At 43.3% G+C, this 23,400-nt stretch overlaps 1 protein-coding gene across 9 annotated transcripts in view; it reads left to right on the plus strand.

Moving 5' to 3' along the window:
- The first annotated feature begins 757 nt into the window (after positions 1-757).
- The window catches only part of rapgef1b (Rap guanine nucleotide exchange factor (GEF) 1b), a 41,198-nt gene continuing 18,555 nt past the window's right edge, over positions 758-23,400 (plus strand). For 3 of the 9 annotated variants that reach the window (XM_070988537.1, XM_070988539.1, XM_070988542.1), the window contains exons 1-3: positions 816-1,086; positions 22,385-22,530; positions 23,159-23,337. In XM_070988537.1, the coding sequence (XP_070844638.1) occupies positions 1,059-1,086; positions 22,385-22,530; positions 23,159-23,337 (353 nt within the window). In that variant the 5' untranslated portion in view covers positions 816-1,058. Of the gene's footprint in view, positions 1,087-22,384; positions 22,531-23,158; positions 23,338-23,400 lie in introns of all 9 variants that reach the window. The other 6 variants (XM_070988535.1, XM_070988540.1, XM_070988541.1 and 3 more) reach the window with 4 other exon arrangements.

The following is a 23,400-nucleotide window of genomic DNA, read 5'->3' on the forward strand; positions in this document are numbered from 1 at the left end:
ATGACATCTTTTAAATTTATTTTGAAGCTTATTGTTGAAATTTGACAAACCAGTGTTGTTGAGGATCCCTTTAATCTGTATTTTAAATGTGGCTTATCTCTCCTGGCCTCTGATGGTTGTTTAGCTTCAGACCTGCTCAACTGGCTTTTTCAAGACATTCTTTCAAGTTCATATTCGCATAGATGCAAAGATTTTACATCTTCGCAGACGTCTATGTGCAGTGGTGAAAAGTAACTAAGTACATTTACTCAAGTACAAATAAATTACAGAGTTACGCAGGAGTATATACAGTATTTAAAATTATATTTACCAGCTGCAACATTTAATTGGGACACACATTAATGCACCAATAACTATAATCAAATAATGTAAAATACATGACTCTGAAATGGGTCATTCTGCACAATTAGTGCTTTTATTTTCCGTACTTTAAGTATATTTTGGTGCTATTTCTACGTACGTCTTTCGCCACTGCCTATGTCGGAGCTAAATTTTGCACACACCACTCAATTTTAATAAGTGGTGAATTTGCATAGTGTCATTGTATGCATGCAAAAGACGGAGGGTTTAGTTTATGCCTCCCTGTGCAACACTTGGTAGCTCTGTGTGAATCATCCATGCTCCCCACAAATGTGCCACACTCGCGTCCAGCCCTGGAAACAGACAAACACTGGTTTGTCACAATTGAAATTGAAACACGCCCATCCCCTTGTTGACAGATTGCCGTAGCTAATTCCTGACGCGAGGGGGCGCTGTTACCCTGGATGAGGTCTCTGCCCGAGCCGAGGTTCAACACATTAACGTGTGTGCGGTGTGTGTGTGAGTGTGCGCGCGTGTGTGGATCCAGTGAAAATTACCCGGAGACGGACTGAGACAGTTTCTGACCGTACCAATGTGTGTAGCCTATAAATATATTCTGTTAACCCCGGTGGAATCATCTCATGGACACAACAGTTTATCGAAAATGAGGGAATAATCGGAGGAGACATACGGCGAGGCTCGACTGTAGCTAACGTTTTGTTGAACTGCGAGTGGGATCACAGCTGCTGGCTACGAAAATGTCGGGAAAAATAGAGAGCAAGCAAGGTAAGTCCTGCCCGGCTAGACTCAGCCACACTGCTCCACCTCGGGATACTGTATAACGGTATTCCTAACACGGGGCACTGGTATATCAAATGTGGGGTCTATAGAGCAATACTAAAGGGGTCTCCAAAGAACGTTGGACGAATATGTCCAGTGTAAATGGTGGTTTAATTGGGCCTTACGGATTCTTCTTTTCTCGGCTATCCAGTTAAAATAAAGCGTCGCCGTGCGAGCTAGCTTGGTTTAGCTAATGTTACTCGCTGGAGTAAATGGCTTTTCTGTGCTGTTTCAGCCTTCATGCTGACTAACGTTAGAGATAGCTGGTTAACTGTTAACTGAGCAGTAAATGAATAGCGTGTTACTACTCTGGCAATTCAGCCAGATAGATGTCGTGGGTCCAGCTAGCTTAAAGAATACCGTTTAAACGTGCTATCAGTCTATAGCTTATATGGTACTTCACCGGCATTTCACCATTCACTCTCAGCTCAGCTCGTAAATATACCACGGTTTGATTGTTTGAGAGCATCGCTAACATTCAAGAACAAATCTCTACTTTTCATCCTGGAAGAAACATTAAAAAAAAATCACTGGATAAATGAGCATGTGGCGTTTGAAATTATTTTTCAGCTTCACAATTGGCCGTTAACTCGCATTTCAGATGGGTTTATAACGGTAGCTAGCAGCAGCTAAGGGCTAGCTTTTCACGAGCTAATGCTAGCTACGTTGTTGCCTGGTACACTGGAGTTGTAACGCGTTCACGCCCAAGACGACCGTGTGTGTGTGTTTGTGTTGTGTTGATTTCAACGTTGTGCACGTGGCATTTTTCCTCGCTTCGACCCTCGTTGCGTCCGTTTGCCGTTCGTTTTGTGTGCAGCTCCAAATGCAGATAAAGCTCAGCAGAGCGGGTATGAGGGGGAAACAGGGTGGTCTCGGATATGCCTTTTGGAAGGAAACTTTATACCCGCCAGCCACAGTTGCATCCCACTCCAGCAGCTGTCTCCCTGCTTCGCTCCACATACAGTCCAGTGATGCCTGCAGTAAAAGGACACACACACACACACACACACACACACACACACACACACACAGTAACAGGCGGGGAGGGAGTGTCATCCACCACCAGCTCAGTCATTCTTCATAGGCGTAAAAGTTTCCGATTCCTTTCGTGTCTTGCAGACAGATGACTACATATGGTCACAGCTAAGTGAAAACTGAGAGGCAGTGTATTTTTTTATTCTGGTTCAATAAGTTAAAAGTAAATAAATGCTCCAGTGTATGTGGATAATAGTCACTGCAAACCCCAATCCATCACTCGTCTCTTGCGCCCATTGTCTCATGTGGATCCGCTTCCTGGTGGTGTTTACCGGATCACTTGTTGGCCTCGCTGTCTTTGCCCTTTTCCACATGTACCCATCCATCCCAAATATGAACCCAGGGGACGCGCTATGCTGGATGCTGGTAAAATGGAATGAGGGGGCAAAGCTGGGGACTCAGGGTAGCACTGAAAAGCTGTGCAGCAGACGTAGTTTCAGTGTCAGCCTGTTAAGCCTTTTCCTCAGAGAGAGCGAGAGAGAATGTGGGTAAGGATTGGAGGAATAGCCAGTGTTAAAAGGAGCCTGTTGTCTGTGTGGGCTTAGGCTGTGGAGACTCTACAGAAAAGGGACCGTTTTAGACTTTGACAGAAGGAGATTAATTCACTGGTGCCTCGAGGAGCAATTTAAAATGCAAAAGATTTGGAGAAATAAAGTTCAGGCCTGTAAGTAGGGATTCCTGCACGTGCATATAGTCACGGGTGAAGGTTTAAATAGTGATGTGTTTCTGCCGAAATGGTTACCATAGCATGTAGGACAAGTAGGACAATCAATGCACACATGGACACCAAGCTCCAGCTGGAGACTTATAGCCAGCATTTCTTCCGGAGTCACTCGCTGCATCAACAGACTCCCTAATCACCGTGGATACTGTGTCCTGCTGTCACTGACTTGTCTTCTCTTGAGGGGGGCTGATACCTGTTCAGATTCGCCTCCGCACCCAGATGTGTGGAGCTTAGTGAGGATGTCACCTCCGAGGGTATCATGTGGGTGGTTCTTGTGTCAGTTTCAACACTGAACCCCATTCTCTGTATACGCACCCACATGACTTCATCACGCAGGCAGCCCAGACTGTAATCCATAAACAGATTCAGTGTCTGTGATGGCATTGCCCATAAGCCAACAGCAGCAGACAGCCAAACTCATCGCAGTGCCAGAATCAGAGAAAATGAACTGGATGGAGAAGACTGAAAATGTGGGAGTGTTGTTTTTGTTTGTGAGTTGGCACTTCGTGCACTGTGCTGGACTTGTTTAAATGTACCCAGAAAATATTTTTTTCTCATCAGTGCAAAACCAGCTAATGATGAGTGATATTGAAAGGGTTGAGCATGCTTATTTTGTATGGAAAATAAAAACACCTACTGCTCATTATCTCTGATATACCATGTTTTAGTGCAGAGACTTATTTTAGCTGTTTACTGTGCTGTAATGTGCCTCTCCCACTGAGCCATTCAGTTGACTCTGTTGACAGGCTTTGTACTTCAGCACGTTTGTGAAAGCTTCCTGAAATTATTGAAACTGCCATTGAATGTTTAGCATGTGTATTTCTCTATCATAATGCTTTTAATGGCCTACTTAGATGCCCTGGAATGAATTCACTGTTGCAGTTATACAACCCAGATTCGAAATGGTTGGGACGCTGTATAAAATGTAAATAAAGATAGAATGCGATCATTTACAAATAAACTGTTCACCAAGAACAGTTTTACGAAGTGTTCCCAAACCCATGTAGTAATATCCTTTTTTACAATCATGTGCTCACAAAGTGGTGAACCTCGCTCCATCCTCGCTTGTGAACGACTGAGCCTTTCCAGGATGCCCCTTTCATACCCAATCATGATACTGTCAGCTGTACAGGTGTTTTTGCAAATCTCCCAACTTATTTGAAACATGTTGCCACATCAAATTCACAATAAACAGATATTTTAACAAAAATCAATGAAGATCAACACTCTATTTGTGTTTCAGACAGCATCCCAAACTTTGTGGAATCAGGGTTGTAGTTGGCAGTGATGCATTGAATGCAACAGACATCAGTTGTTGAGATGGTCACATTCTTTGGATAATCTACACTGAATCTAAGCAAGGTGAACACCTTTAGCTTCACATTGCAGAAGAAACCCTACATCCTCTTTTCAGGCAAACGTTCTGGTAGAAAAATACACTGGAGACGCACATCTGGTGTGACTTAACATTTTTTTTGGCTGAGACAAGGGTGTCACCCTGTGTATGAAATCTTCATTCACACAAGATTCTGAAATGTAATGGCTTGACTACAACTTACAACAAATATGTTTTAATAATTAGAATATAATTGTTGCCAAAATATGTGCACTTTTTCTCAGTAGATGCTTAAAAGCTCATGTGTGCTGCCTTTTTCCATGCAGCGTTAAAAAGGCAGTAATGGAATATCTATGAAAAGATGTGTTTGTGCTTATGACTGGATCTAGAGCGCATATTTGTCACTTGGTACAGTAGGAAACTTGTATTGCTGATAACTGCTATATTTCCATCAGAGAAGTACATCTTTGAATGTTATTTTTGTATCAGACATTACAGCAAGAAATGCACGTATAAACACCCCTCTGTGACTAAAGGAAAGAAACCTTAATTTGGACTTCTTTGTATGTGTTTTTCTTTCTTTTTGTTGTTGAAATATTCACGTGCCTTCAATTTCCCCACAGAGACTAGGATTGTGACACAACACTTTTGGCATGTCAGTGTTGGTAACAAAGTGGTGGGAGTAGCAGTGTTTTATTATTAGCCTGTAGACTCCTGTCTCACTGGACAGTCAATGGTAGTAGCCAGTCACAGCAGAGCTGATCTATCACTTCCTCATTTTAGGCTCCCTGCCCCCTTGCATAGTGTGGGAGTGCGTATTTGTGTATTTGCCTTTGACAGGGTTTAGCTGTAATGCAAAGAGTTGACTCTCAGGCATTCCTAAAGTTAACGCTGAAGTGTAAGTCATTTTGATGGCTTTGAGTTTGCTAAGTGGTTACTGCATCACTTCAGACTGAAATATCTCCTTGTCTGGTGTACAGAAATAGCAAGCCCCACATGCCTTAGTCACCAAAACTCTGAGCAAGAGCTGAAGAAGTCAGGATTACAAAAGGGTTCCCCGGATGATTAGGTCTACGCTCATTGCTGATGAGTGATCCAAGTGTTGCACAGGGCAAGCTATGGGTCTTGGTTTGACATGCTGCAATTTTGAGGTTTGATGGAAAGCATTTCACCCTCCCTCTCCCGCAGAATGAGAGGCTTGCTGTTCCCATATAGGTTCAGCTGTGTTGTAATTAGTTTTTTTGTGTGCGCTGTGTATGGGAAAGCAAAAAGAGGAGGGAATAGAGCTTAGGGAGAGAAAGAAAGAGGGAGGAGAAAGGTAGAGCATTGATGAGAATCGAGTCCTTGCACAGAGAGAATCAGGGAGAGAAATGGATGGATCACATGTTGGGTAATGACTGGACCGAGGCTATCGATGAGCATTGGGAGGACTGTGAAGGCAATCAGGTCTTTGTAACATGAATATTTTCAAGGCCATTCCGCCTTGAACATCTTGAACGTCTTCCAAGGAGCTAAAGACAACCGTCAAGATCGTTTTGATGAGATTGATGTGTAATTCAGTACGACTTTGATTTAGAAGTCGTATTCATCTCTCCACTTCCATCTGTGCTCTTGAGACTTCTTTCTCAAAGGGGCATGTCTTTTGAGATGATGCTTCCCTTGATTTCTCTTCTGTGTGTTGGCCTACATGCCAGAGAGCGGGTCATTTATTCCCGCAGGTGGCCTGCGCAGGTCTGCGTATCTGTTCAGAACATCCCCACCAGATAACCGTGGGTTGGACCCTCTCCAGGACCACTGATGGCAGCTTAGACAGCCTCACTCAGAGTGCAGGATTTTGTGATTTTAGCCGTATTTACAAGACAGATGATTTAATAAACAGTCGACTCGGCAAAAGTACATCACTTTTCAATTCCTCTTGCCTTCCCTCAGTGCTATTTGTGGATCTTTCCTCTGAATTGCCGTGTAGTGTGACTGACTCAAGAAAGAATGATCACGCGGACCAGATAGTTGGTGACTAACTCTCAGCTGTGCAATTGAGTGATAGCTGTGAAAATGCAGGCCTGACCAACAAGTTTTCAGTGTACAAAAACTGTAACGATCGGTATCACTCCTGGACCAGTAGCTGTGTGGACTCAGGCCTCTTGGATGGGCAATATAAGCTGGAGGAGCCAGGCCTCCTCAGAGGACACAGATTCTTCTCTACAGGGGGATCTAGATGAGGACACAGGTAAAGACGCACAAATATATGCAGTTCTTCTCCTGATGCATGCATGGTGTAACATGAGATCAATGCTACTCTTGCTGTTGCCTCATTGATGGTGTCATTCGTACATTGCTGTAGAGTAAACAGGATTGGAGCTCTGGAGAAACGGGAGAGTGATTTCCTCCAAAGTGGTTACATTTTTGCATTTAATTTTGGGTGTTTTAATGATAATAGCAATGAAGAAACTTGATAGAGCTTTTTGATGTTCTTAGCATAGAGCCTAAACAAGAAGAGCAGGCATTATTTGAGATAAATGAAGAGGCCAGAACACAGACTGCTGCTAAAAAAATATTCTAAAGCACAGGGTTCAGTTTGACTTGCACAGCTACTGCAGCCGGTCACAGAAGTTTCAGGCAAACTATGCATTTATTCAACAGTTTTTTTTGTGAAACGAATGCATACTTGCATTAGGTTTTTTTGGGGACATGCACTTCTTTGTTTAAAGCCGCTGTTGCGAGCTGTCGCCAGTTTTGGAGCTTTAATGTAAAATCGGCTCTCTGGCAGAATGAAATGCAGGGGACATTCCTCTGTGTGCTTTTTGTGTCGTGTGGCTTTATAGAAGGTGCTCATTTGCGCTGCTGAAGTCTTGGGTGGACCCAGCCCGAAGAGGCTGCTGTGCAGGGCCACAGCCTTCCATCACATGCTGCCTCTGCCGTATCACCTCCACAGTGTGTAGACAGAAGCCATAGCTTCTCTAATCAGGGCTCATCGGGCGAAGATCTGTCAGACTGCTGTCATCTTAATCTAGTTACACAATACAAAAAATTGGTATTGGTTACTCTGTGGGTCTGTAATCTTCACATCCAACCTGCCTGCCTTGCTTCACCATGGGGCATGTTGGGGCTTACACTGTTTGATTTATTAATGTTTGTAGAGAGTTTGTGCTTCACCCGTTAAGCTGTGTGGACAGATCCACCCTGGCGAGCCGGTAGCACATTGTGGCTCCATAATTAAGGCAGTTGAGTCCATCATTGTGTAATTGCACAGTGCCGAGTGCCATAATACCTTGTTTTGAAAACACGCAGTCTGTGGTACACTCTGCCTAATGAATCTGTGCATTTCAGCCCAGCGGCCACTAAGACTCGAGTATTTGTACGGGTGTGTGTGTCTTGTCTGTCTACCCCAACCTGCACAGTCTCTGTGGCTGTGATGGACCTCACTGGGGACCAGCAGAGTGAGGGATTTGTTTCAAACAGACTGCATGGTAGTACAGACGTGGAGGTCTCAGTTCAGTCACAGCCGAGTTGCTCCTGATGTTTTGAACTACTGTAAATAGTCTCATACCACAGTTGGCTTGACTGCACTCAAGAACCACAGTAAGGATCATCAAGAAGATGATTTCACTTGCCACCCTCATATAAGCAGCTGATACCGTGTGTTTTCAGCACATTTTTCCTTAGAAACGATGTCTAATCATGTGAATGATTAAAATTTCAATCGGCAATTTCCATGATATTCTACATTGTATGGTAGAGTCTGTCTTCAACATCAAATTCCTTTGTTTTCTGTATCATGGAAATCATAGATCCCTACGCTCACAGTGTTTCTGTGTTTGCATCCTGCAAGTCATTGCATCAATTAAATGCAGTTGGAAGTACACGTGTTAAGTATTCTTGATTTGATGCTCAAACTAAAACAAGCAGAACTGAGAAACACGACTGAAACTTCTAATGTGCACCATGGCTTCTTCTCTCAGTTCTTGTTTTGCAGTGAGATTTCACTTGAGTTCATGTTCCTGCCTGCTGAGATTTATATTTTCCAAAGATTTCTTACTGATCTCTAAGATATGGATGTATTTCCATTTTAAACCAGAGCCAGTTATTGGCATGTGTTTTGTTCAAAAGAAGACGGAGTATTGGTAGTATGCATTACCAATCTGTGATAGCATGTTGATTTGAGCAAAGAAACCCAAACGAAATTATTTACTGCACTTGCAGACTACCAAGCATGCTTTACAGATGGAGTAACAGCCACCATTATGAATGAAGAAAAGAAATGCCTCTATGCCTGCGAGTTTCTAAGCAGTCAAAGTGAGCAGCAGGGAGAGTCAAAAATAGTGTGTGGCCTTGGTGCGACTGAGAGCAACAGTCTCAGTGCTGAGGGAAAGTGTGGAGATCCTGAGAAAGGGCTTCATGTCAAGATGTGCCAGCGTGTTTGCTGTGTTGAGTGTGTCAAATCATACAGACCCCAGGGTGGCATGGCTGGGTCAGGGAGCTGGCACACAATGAAGGGGATGTCCCACAGTTGCTGCCAGTTTCCGACGCCAGTCTAAATCAGGAATGGAGAGAGAAGTTGACATGGCTTGCAAAAAAAGTCGGCGTTGTTGTCAAGGAAGATGTGGGTGTGTGTTTGTGTGTAAATGTGGGTGTTAGTACGGGTGCATGAATCTTTAGTTTGATATCGTTTTGTCATACCTAAACCATATGACATACTTTAATGCAGACATGCACAATGTTTCTTCTGTCCGTGACGACGATCGAGCCTGTAGCCCCATAGGCAGAGTGGACTTCATGTTTGTCTGCCTTCACTGACCCACTTCCTCTTGGATGTTCCTCCTCATGCAACCTGAATGAGACAATATGTTTTTGAAATGGCAATAAAACATGCAACCCTGCGGATTTATGAGCTTCTAAGGAAATTGTAAAAGGCTTTGCGAGAGTCAATTAAGTTTGCTCCTGCAATCAGTGAACTGTGGTCTGAGGAGGTGAAAGAGAAAACACATCTCTTAAGGTTTCATTCAGCACACGGTTTGATGTCATGTTCTTCATCTTCTCTTCTAGTTGAATGAAAGAATTTTGCTCTTAAATCTTAAACTAATAGTGCCAAATGTGAGTTTTGACCAAAACCACAAACCTTTCATTCACAAACAGATCCTTGTGTTTTCCTTTTTTTCTTGTGTTTCATTATTGTCTCAATATTTTCATTGTTACAGTTGTGAGTCAACACATATGGGACATCTAGTTTGTCCAAGCAAAGCCGTTGTAATAAGCATCGCAACATAAGTGAAACAAATGTAGAAAAGGAAAAATACACAGAAACAAGCGAGACACAACAAAAACAAGAACCATAGTAATAAAGGAAAGCCTGCCCCTCCCCTCAAACCTTCATTAGAGCTGCTAAAGATCAGGCATTTCATGACTGTGCCAAGACTAACAAAAACGGTTTGATCTCTTTCCAATTATTTGAGGAAGGGATACCAAGTTTCAGCAAAACCCTCCTATTTATCTTCCAAAGTATATCTGATTTTTTTTCCAGAGCATTGGTCATTTCTGTTAGTCACTTTTTAAGTGAAGGAACTCCAGCTTCTGCCGTGTGAGAATGAGTTTTTTTTTTTAGTTGTAGTTAATCCATAACAGATAAACTCTTGTTGAAATTGATCCCCGGCAGCAACTTACGGCTGGAGCTGGAGCAAAAGATGCGGATAGGATGTTCCAATTATCTCATCAGCATGCTTTTCTTTTTCGACAGGTCAAAGATCGACTACATTCAATTACACTGCGAGCAGAGAGAGACGCATTGTTGCTTTCAGCCTCATCATGCACAATCTGACTTTTTCTCCTTTAAAACGTAGATGTAAGGCAACTTGAAAACACTGAATGGATGATTTTATGGCACCAGATGTGTTTTAAAGTGCCCGCTGTTTTTTCTCTTTTTTTTTTTTTGGATTGCTTTTAGCATCAATCTGAATGCACATGTGTTTGATTTTAGTTTGTGCAGCTGTGATTAAAAAGCTGATTCTGTTGGGTCCACCTCGTGTTGTGTATGTCTGCTGTGCCTGCATGCACAGGAAGGCCAGAGGACAGAACGTCAGCCAATCAATAAAGTCAGTGGGAGATGATATGCAGTCATGCAGATGCCACTTTTTTTCATTCGTTCTTCACAGTGGGACTGCTGCATAATCTAGCCTTTTTAGATATCATTAAGACAGCAAAAATACATCAGATGCCATTAATTTGATTTGATGATTTAATAAAACTGGTCAACAAATCAGACATCTATATTTTTATACATTCACGCTTTATTTTACACTTAAGTTGGTTTGTTTTAAAGACTGACTATTAAGACCTGATCCCAAGTGATCCTCAGTGATGGGCCTCTTGTGGTCTTTGTCTCGCCTTCTTTTTAAGTCTAATCAACTTCCTCCAAACTTCATGTCCTGCTCCGACACGCTGCTTCACGTTAAAAAAATGTCAAACCACAAACTTACTATCTGAAAACATTTTTATGTTACCCTTTTCAAAAAGAAACACGACGCCACAATAGACTCATCTGAGAAGAGGAAGATCAGTGTTTTTGCATGAATACTATAAATGCAGAGCTTTTTAAAGAGGAACGCACGAACACAAGTTTTCAATGAAAGAAATTTACGACGCACATTTTAAATCCCAAAACGGGAGAATGGAAAGCTCTTCAAGCGTATTCATGCAAAATGACAGGCATGTACATTCTACAGCAGCACAGAGGGAGTGAAACACGTTCATTGTTTTGTTTGCGTGCATGATAATTAAAAGAATTGAAAAAGAAACAGTGAAGTTATTTTAGTGAGTGTTGGATTATTCATCGCTGACATAGTTTAAACAACCGCTGTCTAATTATAAGCGACTGTGCGAGGGCGAGCCTTGCTCTTTGTGGCGGACACATCTGTCATCTAAGCCTATTTTTAAGGAGCTGTGAAACAATCCGAATGCGAGGAGTTTGGTTCACCGCAGTGCATTTGAACTGCGGGATGAGTTGTGTTATTTGGCATCTGTCTGTCAGTTTTGTCCACTGCAGTGTGTGCTCTAAGTGTCAAGAGGATGACAAGTAGCCCGCTCCACAGACAAGATCAGCTTTGTACAGCGCTCTAACACAGGGAGAGTGGTACCACTCCTCACTGCTTGAGGCCATTTACTCACAAGAACGCTGTTGCTTATGCTTCTCTGTCTCTCTGTATCTGCCTCTGTCTTGTACTCAGGCCGTGAAGTGATTGGTTCTCTTGTGGCAGTTTGTCTATGTGTAGGATCAGTCTCCTATCTCGAGTGCTTTATAGTGCCTGTTTGCCTCTTGCTGTCTTGCCAAACAGCTGCCGTTCACTGAGAACTCTGAATTCATCTCAGTAGATCACAGGGATTTTAGCTGTCGCAGTGTCTCTGTTCTGGTGCTGCTTGATGTTACAGATACTGACAAGATGGGTATTTATAGCACTTTGTGGTTCTTTAGTCTATTGGTTTCACCCAAGGTGAACCTGCTGCCTGCCAGCCAGTCTGCTCTCATTCTGCCGAAACACTGGGTTCAGAAAGCAAGCTTGAAATGGAATGCTAGAAAATGCAGTCAACCGCTGTAACCAGAAGGTCACTTGAAGGATCAAACTGCTTTGAGCATGTTTCTGTCGGGCGCTTGTGTGTCGCAGTGAGCTTGTTTGTCTTTGTCTGGGTGTGTGTGCGCACTGTGCCATTAGGCCTTGCCTGTTTAGGTGAGGCTAATTGTAATACAGGCGAGCTGTAGAAGCAGAGGTTCGGAGTCTGGACTGTGAAGTTTGTTCAGAAAAGAGGGAGTGGCTCTCAATGAGGGAAACAAGGGACAGGAAATCGTGCCAGTGGCTTCGGCGTCAGGGGGGAAGGAACAGGAGGGGTACCCAGGATGGTGTGTACGTGTATGTACGTGTGTGTGTGTGTGTGCTATGTGATTTCCCGCTTTCAGCCCTCTACCTCACATGTGCTTGCCCTGCCCTCCAGTGAAATGGTGCAACTGTGTCACTGTCTGTCGCCTCACCCATTGCTCATGTCACATCAGTGGGATCATGAGCTGTCACCACCCTGGATTACATGTATGCCTCAGTAACATGACCTACAATCAATATCAGAATTAGGCCTACAAACAACAGTTGTTTTCATCATTGATTAATCTGCTGATTATTTTTTCAATTACTCGATTTGCTCGCTTGGTCTAAACAATGTCTGGAAATAGTGAAAAATTCCTAAATGATGTCATGAAATTATACATATATTTTTGCCCAACAAACACTTAAAGCTGAGGATATGCAGTTCATAGCACACAGAAAAGCAACAAATCATCACTTCTGAAATGTTGGAACTGGGGAATTGTAACAGTTTCCAATTTATTATCATCCCAACAACAAGGATACTAGTTGTTTAGGTAAATTGATTTTGAACTAAAGTAAATGAGCCCATTTGAACACGTAGAAGATGTGAGCATTATTTGATATCGAGTGATTCCACAGTTTGTCTTTCCTTCCTGCAGCCATACACACCTTTCCTACCTCAGTTTATTTACTCGAGCCTTTTGTCACTGTGCCAAATAATGTCTGCTGCTTTGTAGTTTTTTTTTTTTAAATTTTACAATTGGGGCATCCAATGCTGTCCTGCTCATGTTCTGTAGACCATGTTCTTTTTATCGCAGATTCTGTTGAAAACCAGGCCCTGTGGCTTGCCCTCTGCAACCTTTTGCTTGTGGTTGAATAGTTTAGAGGGAGTCTTTGTGTGCTCATTTGTTTCTGTCTGGGGATGTGGATGTACATTGTGTGCATGTGTGTGTCTGTAGGACAATTGAGTGACCTAGGCCTCAGGGCTCCCTCCATAGCTTTCAGTACAACCCCACTGAACTCCTGTGCCAACTGCTCCCATTAACTAGTTCCATTAGCTCGTCCAGTGCCCACTGTGAGACCTTAACCCATGATGAAAAGAGTTACTACCAGAGAACGAGGATGACTTGAACAGTAATAATAACTTAAAGGTCAGCCCACAGTCAGTGTATGTGCTCATTGTAACACTAACATTGGGACATGTGGGATCATGAATAAATCACACTTAATTTAGTTTCAACTACACACAGACATGCTAACATAAAAGGGAAGCTGTGAAAGGGTGACCATGAAAAGCAGCGACGCAGAGGAATGAATGAGTAATAGTAATAAAAGTCGCCTGGGGGTGGGGGTTAACATGGCAACCCAGCCACCAGCAGTCCCTGCCATGTATTTGGATCAACTTATTTTTTTCTTCTTCAAACCCACAAATGTGGGCAAACAATGTGGTCTTCACCGTCGTCACACTAACTAGAAAAGAGGAAATACGTGGCTAACTACCAGCAGTGGTACCAGTAAGAGTGAACCACCAGCAGTAGCAGTGGTAAGAAAGGCACAGAGGGGCACAGGGAAATACAAACGGGGGAAAAGATGCTGTTAACTCTGATCAGAGAGAGCTTTCAAAGGAGTTTTGTTGGCTTCAAAGTTAAACAGAGGAGGCATTCAGGCTAGAGACTTCTAAATGTTTATGCCACAATACACAGGCCTAATGGTCCCACCCTCTTCCAGAACACCACCTTCCAGACTACATTTGACACGTTAGAGAGTCTTCAAGAAATTTCTCATGGCTAGCTTTGGATTAATAGCATGATAATATTTCAGATTCCCTACTGTAAAGACAGATCTTCTCTTCATGAGCCTCGAGCAGAACCACAGCAACCTCAGCTTCCCCTGTGTGGTATAGCAGAAAGTCCCTGCCAGGATATACTGTTTAATTCTGTTGCCCATGCATCAGTTGTTAACCTGTCTACAACTGAAGTGTGCTTACTTTGCAAATAACATTTATATATTGACCAAGCTGCAACATTAGCTTGTGGTTGGTTAATTGAATATATATGCAAGAACTTTCTAGAATTAAAAAGCACTCTTCTCATAAACTCAGTAGCAACATACCAGCCCTTTTCCTTGTCAAGAGACATCGTCCCTCCTGCTAGAAATGTTAAAACATCAGTGAAACTCCTGTCATTTAGACAACTTAACTCTGAGAGTCAACAACAAATACTTCAAAGCCTCATGCTGACCCATTACCCCCAGTGTCTACACATCATCCACCACATCTCATCTGCAAGCCGTGTAATTATGGAACCGTGAATAGTCTGTTCTAACCTCAGTAGCCTTGAGTACAAGTATAGTAGTTTATTTTCAGCTATGTTACGACTATAAAACATTATGTTTATTTCCCTTCTGCTCTGCATCAAACCCTATTTTTCTGTCACGGTGCTACAGAAGCATAACTGTGTGACTTTGCGTGTGAAATACTGTTGCAAAACAAGCCGCAATTGTGTTGCTGTACGTGACAAAAGATCGAGATGATGGATGTGTTTCAAAGGGCCGTGAAAATGCACACCTCATTGCCTTAAAACTGAAGCAAAAAAACATGCATGACCTCAGATGTTGGTGACCCACCTGCTGCACCCGATGCAGTGCTAACTTCTATAGAAACAACATGTCACAAGCATGCATCAGAGCAGAAATGCGGGGCAGTGTAGTTGGCATTCCTAGCATGAATAAAATGTTTTGGTGTAAATGGATGATGGATTTGTCTCATTATACTCCACTCTAGATGGGATGGAAATATTTGGATGCGATGTCATGTTGTCCGACTTCAGCCATTCATCCTGAGTAATAAGAACACAAGCTCATACAAATAAACAGACTCAGGAATCCAAGGTGTGTCAGCAGGAGATTAGGCTGGATTTTGTTGTTATGTGCCTCTACATGCTGCTTGTTGCTTATTATGATTTAATGCAACATATTTTCATCCCCGCCGATAATTCTAGTCTCAGTTCACTTTGTAGATGCGTCACAGCGTCGAATGAGGAGATTTGTATCAGACTGTTTGATCAGTCGGGAATCAGAGCACATTTGCATGTCTACGTTTAGCTACGTATATCTTCCCCTTTTCTGAGCTTTCCAGGCTAAAATACCCCATCAAAAGTGACAAACCTGTAAGAAAGTGGATGAGGGTACTTTTGATATTCTTATCTCAGGGTGGTATCTCATGACTCATAGGGGTAATAACGTCTCGTTCACTGAGCAGGAGTTTCCCAGTATAGATGTATTCTCAGTCATCGGCAGCTCGGCCTATTGTGTCACCTCTGTGGTTTGTCTGTCTGATTTGAGAGCAGATGGCACCAACACATGCAAGAGACTGCTTCTGTTTACTGTTGCATTCGAGCTGAACGTGGGTGACCAAACACGATCTCTCTAAGCAGTTATGGATCTGGTTTGCTCTTTTGTATTATGGATCTGCGTTATAGATCGCCTTGTGTTGTGCGGCCACGCTCTGTTAGCCATGGTTGTCCATGCCGTCTGTTCCCATGCAACCCAGCATGCAGAGCGCCTCCATCACCACATTGATATTTGCTTGTGGCCATTGACCCATGGATGGTGGGGCTGCTTTACTAGTCATTGACATACTGAGGGGCATGTTTGTGTAAGTTATTAATAGCCTAAAATATTGGCTGATGTTGATCTCTGTCTCACAAACAAAAGGCATGCAGCATTTTCTTCCAGGCCCAGAAGTGAAATGATAGTAAAATTCTGCAATAATCTACAAACTTCACTGTATGAGAATGAGTTTCTGCTTTTAAAAGTAATTGCATGTTATTGTGTAAATAATTGTGAGCAATTTTTTTATTATACCAGTGAAGTGTTCATTTTATCATAATTGTATCTAAAGTGGCTCATTTTTAGTTAGAAATGGCTTATAGTTTATATCCCTGATCCGTTGGTTCAGATGCCAGGCCAACGTGATGTCCCTCTTATGCATTTTTTTAGGACTTCAGAAGTCATTAGGAAGTGAGTGGCTGAAGAAACCCAGTATTTGGTTGTCTCAGTTTGCATTGATAATCTGATTGTCCACATGGAAGCCATCTCTTCTGTGTCTCATTTACTCATTTGTAAAATGATATACAATAGATGGGAAGTGCACTGAGCACTTAGCATCCACTGCATGTCATTTACTCACTCGGTTAAGTGGACTGGATGCTCTCAGTCTTCCTGTGGCTCCTTGTTGAACAGCGTACTCAAACAGCACAGCTGGAAAACTGTAAAACCCACCACTGGACTTCTTCCTCCATTACTTCTGAAATCAGCCATTAACCAGGGCCACATTCCATACGTGGGCTTCCTCCCTTCCCTGCCATCCTCAGGCTGTAGCTAGACTTGCAAGACACACACCTATATTGTTGCTTGTTGGTAACCGAGGACATTAAAAGGAGTCCTATTGAAAATTGAACACAACCGGCAGGAAGCCAACCACTACAATGGAGAGAATAAATAATTCACTAAGCACTTAACTATTTCCTGTTGAATTTTCCTCTCTTTCCTCTCCCATTTTTCTCCCCGCTGTTCATCTCACGTGCCTCGGCCTCACATTCCACACAGCAGGTCTTGCCTGTGGAGATGTGACGTGTTTTTTGTTTTACAGTCTAGTAGACAGTAAGTCACTCGCTGTGTCATCATTTTTATAGACAAATAAGGCCTCGTTGCAGGCGAAGTTGCTTATAAACAATGCACCATATATTTGTACATGTTTATCTCAGGGTGGGGTGTCTCATGTCTCAAGTGTTTCAAGAGGAATGCGCTCTGTGTACAGGACAGTAAATAATATAGCAGATGCTTATATCAGAATTAATCTGCAGGCATTTAGAACAGTAGCTTCTTTTCCACATCTGCTATATCTGAGTTAAGAGGGTCAAATTAATTTTATAGTCATGCTAGCGGTGTAGCTTTAGCGATGGCAATGTTGGCATGTCTATATGAGATATATCAACCATTGGATGGATTGCCGTGAAATTTGGTAGGCGCCCAAAGGACGAATCCTCGTCGCTTTCATCGCTCTGTGACTTTTCATTCTGCATCACCAAGTCAAACCTTTCACTTTTCCAGTCAAATACTTTATCCACTAGATTGTCCAGTAATTTGGTTTACAACCAAATACATAAAAACTAAGACATGCTTTTGTTAGCATTTAGCTGTGCCTACTTACACAGAACCGCTAGCATGGCTGAAGACTCTAAGTTACTTTTACTTGTATAGCCATTTAGAGCAGAGTGCTGTAATAAGATACAACAAAGAAATGCAAGTTAAAATCAATGATTATTATGAAAGTGTTAAATGTAAATCCAGAATTGTGTGTGTGTGTGTGTGTGTGTGTGTGTGTGTGTGTGTGTGTGTGTGTGTGTGTGTGTGTGTGTGTGTGTGTGTGTGTGTGTGTGTGTGTGGACATAGATTTAATTTTCCAATCAGCCAGTAGAGAGCAGGAGCAAATTACAAAATGTTATTCTCCACACATCATTTCCATTAATGTTAACTGTCCTTTCCTGCTTTATTGAGAAGATTCTTTCAGCCATAAACTCATCTGAAGCTGTACACACACCTTCAGACGAGTTTTCCCCCTTGCCTTCCTCCCTTTTCAACAGCTGGCGCGGTGACCTTTGTGACTCTTGCTTCAGTCTTTTATCAGGCTCAAGAAGTCCATATATGCAGGGCTCACACACTTTCATTGAGCAGTTTCCACTGAGGGGAGTTCAGCAGGAGGTGACAGCTGTGTGTGAAACCTTAGGCACAGTTTCCCCTGTATCCTCGTTTTCATCCTATTCCTAGAGTGGGGGAGCGGGAGGCCAGTGAGGGGCCGGCCAGCTGTCCTGTATAGATCACACCTGTACTGAACAAGAACCAGATCAATCTGTCAGCCTGTCAGTTCTTCAGTCAGATCTGGACAAGCTCATATGTCACCGGCCATCAGTTGTGTTGCAGGGATCACGACCAACAACTGTGATCCTTGGATTTCCTGCTGAATGTTTTACTGCATGTCCTCTGTCCAGAAGTCTGGTTGGACAGACTACCTGTTGTATTTATCTAAATGTGTGTTTCATTGTATTGTGTAAGGATAGTCTGAAACAAATCATTTAAAGCAAATCCCACATGTAACAGTAGGATTTTGGCTGTTTTCATTTAGTTTGGCAGCCGAGCTGAAGAACAGATATGCACGGAAATCCTTGTTCATGTTTAGAACGTAATGAGCTGATAGTTGTTTTTAGAGATGTAGACATACTGATGTAGAACTATAATAAGACTTGTGAGCTGGTGTATCTGTGTTGTGGTAGAAGAAACCCTTTGACTGATGCTAGATGTATCTGAATGGCTGGTATCTATATACAATTTGGCAAAACAGTGAAATGTGGAGGTCTAAGAGGGCTCAAAGTTTACTCAGCAAAAGAGAAAACGTGAGCACAGTGAAATATACACACAAAATCAATTTAAGGTGTATTGCATACATTTCACAGTGTTTTTTTGCCAAAAGCACTCATAAATTTGCACCCATGGTGTGTGTCTGTGTTTGTATTTGCTTATTGTGTAATTAAGCTTCGAAACAATCCAGCTAGTAGAAAGCTCCCGGGGACTCTTCTATACCACAGAGTTGTGTGAGAACTCTCCCAGGCTTTGTTCAAGAGTCGTTCAGACTCCAGTGTTTGTTTTAAATGTCCCCAAGGCCTTTCAAAGCAGCAAAGTGTTTAAGCAATTTAAATGCCTCACAAAGATATTTACTTGCTAAATCCTTCACTATTCTTAACAATCTGATTTTAGTGATTCTCTGATTTGTTTTCTTTTTCATACGTCCCTCATAGCATCATGAAAAAATCTGCAAAACCAGAAAGAAAAACAAACATGAATATAGCTTTAATATAGCAGAACAGTAAGCCCATCACACTGTACTCTGGGAGCGAGTGTGAGGTTGCAGTGCAGCATAGTGAGGCACAGGGGAGTTTTGTGTGTGTTCAGATGATCTCTGCGGGACTGTTGCAGTTTACAACAGTGGAGACAAGCCTCACCCTTTAAGGAAGTGTAACCACACTTCGCTGTTCATCAGGCTGCCTCTGCTGCTGCATTGCACTGCATTTTGAAGAGAGCAGTGGCGAAAATTGGGAAGCACTAGCAGAAATCAACAAGTAAAAAAGTGTTATCTCCGTTCTCTACATCACTAAGTCAGCAAAAAGGCAGTAGAAATCCAAATATTGGCTACAAACAAACACTTAAAAATTGTGCATGAACGTAATTCGCAGGTGTACTAGAGCACACAGAGTTCAGGACGCACACCAGCATAAAGGCGTGTCGTGGCACGGGCTGCTGAAAAAAATAAAGGGAAAAAAATGTTTTCTCTCTGAGGTTTCTTTCAGCCGTAAACTGAGTCCATGACTAGTCAGATTCAGTGTAAGAGACATTACAACCAATGACATCACCACCTCATAACTCTGGACGGCAGCAGGCGGGCAGCTGGGGAGAGCGGGAGGGATGGCCGGCCCGTCTCTGAAGGAGGGTGGACGCTGAGAGGCGTACATGACTATAACAGAGCACTTCACTGTATTCTCTCTCTTTTTCACCCTGTTCATTTCTTCTTCTGGTGATGTCATTTCCATGCTGAGCCAGACTTCCAGCGAACTCTAGAGGGGGTGGGGGTGGGGGTGGCTCTCTGTTCTCAGAAGTGAAGAGAGAGGGAGGGGAGAAGGTGGCGGAGAACCGAACAGGGAGCAGAGGAGACGGGGAACCAGCCCTGCGTGCACGATAAACAGCTGAGCCACGGGGGCTGCAGTGGTGTCTGAGGGACCAGCTGTATCGATCATAGCAGTGACTCATTGTGCTGATGTCACTGCTTCTCAGCTCTGGGACTCAGGGTTGCAGCTGTAAACTCACGTATAGTCCTTCTGGGACTGTTCAAGTTGGGATTGAGCGAGAGCTTCCATCATATTTTGATGATAGCCACAGGCACTTGTGCCAGGAATATGGGGGAAACAAGGTCAAACAGATAGGAATCGATGTGAGACTAAAACTCATATGGAGGCTGCTGTGCAATCAAAAGCATACAGTCCTCTCCACACATTGCCTAGAAGTGAAAACTTGCCACGATAGCACCCTGGCTTGCGGCAAAACTGGCTAACACAGGTATGTATAGCCTCAGGGTACAAAAAGATATCCTCTCACTGTCAGACCTAGCTGTGCTATTCACACTCTATTTAGGTGCACTGAAGCAGCACAGCATCCCCTGTGGCTAAGCTACAGTATTGATCCAGACAGCTGTGTAGATGAGCAGGTTGTCGCAGAGTTTTCACTGTGTCGAGCCACCAGTCTGACTCTGATGAACTCTTTGTCTTCTCTGTCTTGCCTGGCTGACTAGCTAAAGTTTTATCTCTTTACTATGGTTACATTATGAGATATTGTTTCAGCATTGACACCATGATGTGCGCACGTGCAATAGTTATATTGCAAGACGCACAATGTCAAGTCAGGCGAATTACAAAGTTCTCTTTTTCCATCGCTAATCTTCATGAAAAGTGCGTCTGATATTACATAGTTTAGCCCGTTTTCTCAGTTCCCAGTCTAGTCTAGTCGCCTATCATGACAGGAAAATGAGCTTGGCCTGTTCTGGTTGTTTGCTAAATTGATCAAGTGCACCCCTTCACCAGAGCATGGCTGTGCATGCAGAGCGTACATATCACCTGCCTGTAAACATGCACATGACACAGCTGCGGTCACAAATGGTGTCTCCTGGATGCTAGAGGCAGGGTTGCATATGCACATGAAGAAGACATTTCATGTGTGTGGTGTAATTTCCCATATTTTATGATATTGTAATACAAATCGCAGGAAAAAAGATTACAGTGTCAGTTTTTCCCATTTACCACACTGATTGTGTGAATTGAAGAGGCAGAAGAAACAGGCAGCTTATAACACCACCATGATGAGGCAGGGCTACTAATGAAATTTAGTCTTAAAACATGATAGTTTTGTTGCATTTTTAGCAAAAAAAATTGCCCTGTCATGTACATGTGAGTGATTTGACCTGTTTGGATGTGAGGAACTGGGTCAAATGCAGATTAGAGGTGACACAACAGTCATGAGATACATTTCCAGTAACTCAGTGTTCAGCTTGAATCAGCCACGCACAGTCAGTAACCTACAGAGCAGTTTAGTTTTGCACAACTCTGAGATAAGGTTTTTAGAAAATGCTTTGTAAAACAAGCGCCTGAGGGATCACGCAGGCTTCATCACATGCGTTTGTGTCGGCAGGAAACTCCACTGGAAGCGTTCTCATCAACATTTTTAATGAGACACACAGCCGTCCTTGGCTGCCTCAGCAAACTTTGGCTTTTGCTCCGAGTGAGGGATGATGAGGATTAGGGATGGAGAGAAAGAACAGTAGGGTGGATCTGCGCGTGGCATGTGGATCGATGGTGCAGATGAAAGCGCCGTCCGGCTGGGCGTCTAGTTTGTGGCGTGTTCCTGCCGGTGATTGCTATTCAGCATTCAGTGTTTTTACGCTGATGACCGTGGAATGTCTGATCCCGCTGTCATCGAGCCGAGGGGAGATTAGACCAGATAGAGGTGTAATTTTGTTGCTGATAACACCCACGCTTCCTGATGACTCCCAACACTGTTATTAGTATTTACAGTACCTCCTGATTCAGTTTGGTGTGGAGACAAGGGGGGAAGGGGGGGGTGGCAAGTGAGCAGTCAGTTGTCCTGGGATTAGTGGTGTAGGGGACTCTCCCCAGATACAATCAGCACCCTCTGCAGTGAACAAGAGGGATTCTGCTAAATTACTCTGCTATTATGAAGCCTCTCTCAATTATGTACCATAAAGCAATTTTCATCTCAGCACTAACCAGAGTATTTTATTATAACACACTCTTCTGCTCTGTCCTTGTCTCACTTCGTGCACTCACATGTGTGTGCGCTCACACATCTGGCCACATACTGGACTGCTGGAGGAGGCTCTGTGACTGTGCCTGTCCCGCAGATTTATTGCTGGGAGCAAACATAGCAAATGAAACGCGGATGTTACAAATGCTTAGAAATAAAAATACAAATAAATCTCTAATGTTCTCCTTGCCTTGAAAATACCAGGCTTGCTCTTCTTGCCGGTGTTGAGCATCGTTTCAGATGAGTGGCATTGTGTGATAGTGACTTCAACACTTCAGTGTGCTTGTGCCATCTGGTTTTATCTAATTTCTGTTTCCCCCCGAGAATCTCTCCCCTTCTCGACTGACCACTCAACTTTCTCTGTTTTGCCTCCATCCGTAGACTCGCAACGGTCCCATCTGTCCTCTTTCACCATGAAGCTGATGGACAAGTTCCACTCTCCCAAGATCAAGAGGACTCCATCTAAGAAGGGCAAGCAACTGCAGCCCGAGCCAGCAGCGAAGAGTACTGAGAAACCTGCTAACAAGGTGTGTGTGCGGTCAGGTGTCAGAAAACATATGTGTGTGTTGTGGGAAATCCACCTCTCTCCCACCTATTCTGTGTGTTTGTTTGCCTATTTGTGAGACGATTGCTTTCCTGTCTCATGTTTTGTGCTCCCTATGCTCCATTGTGTCTGTGTGTGCGCGAGTTTCCCTGCTGGTTCCCACAGCCTCCCAGTCGCTGTGGTGGCTGGCTGCACTACAGCAGGTGTCTAAACCTATAAAGACATGAATGGAACTGGGCCGCTTCCTGAATGAGCTCCTCCGCTCCCTCTTAAGGCTTTTGGTGTAATGAGTATATTCCCCAGCAGCCTTTTTCTGAAAGACTAGAGACGTTGAGAGAGACCGTTGCTGTACTACCAAAATGGCTCCAAGCCACATCACTTGATAGATGGTGCTTTGAACTGCAAGCAAATCATGGGAATAATACAACCACAGCAGAGAGTCCATAGTGTTATGATGGTCCGAATACTAACTGGGTTATTTAGTGAGAAATATTTCACTGCGCACTCAGTTCATGGTGTTTACAAAGCTCGTGAAATGTTTGTCACCGTGAAAAGTAGTTTCGTAGTACGATTCTAAGATGCTGCTCTGTGGTTTTGCTTTCTTTTTCTAGAAGGTAAGTCGGCTGGAAGAGCACGAGAAGGAGGTGGTCAGCGCCCTGCGCTACTTCAAAACAATCGTGGACAAAATGGTTGTGGAGAAGAAGGTGCTAGAGATGCTTCCAGGCTCGGCCAGCAAAGTGCTTGAAGCCATCCTGCCTCTGGTTCAGGTGGAGGCCCGGATACAGCACAGGTGAGAGACATGTTTCTATAAAAGGCTGGAAAGAAAATTGAGGTTTGTTTTTGAGAATTCATG

This window comes from Chaetodon trifascialis, chromosome 20 (genome assembly GCF_039877785.1).
Source record: "Chaetodon trifascialis isolate fChaTrf1 chromosome 20, fChaTrf1.hap1, whole genome shotgun sequence".
In the NCBI taxonomy this organism is placed as follows: domain Eukaryota; kingdom Metazoa; phylum Chordata; class Actinopteri; order Chaetodontiformes; family Chaetodontidae; genus Chaetodon; species Chaetodon trifascialis.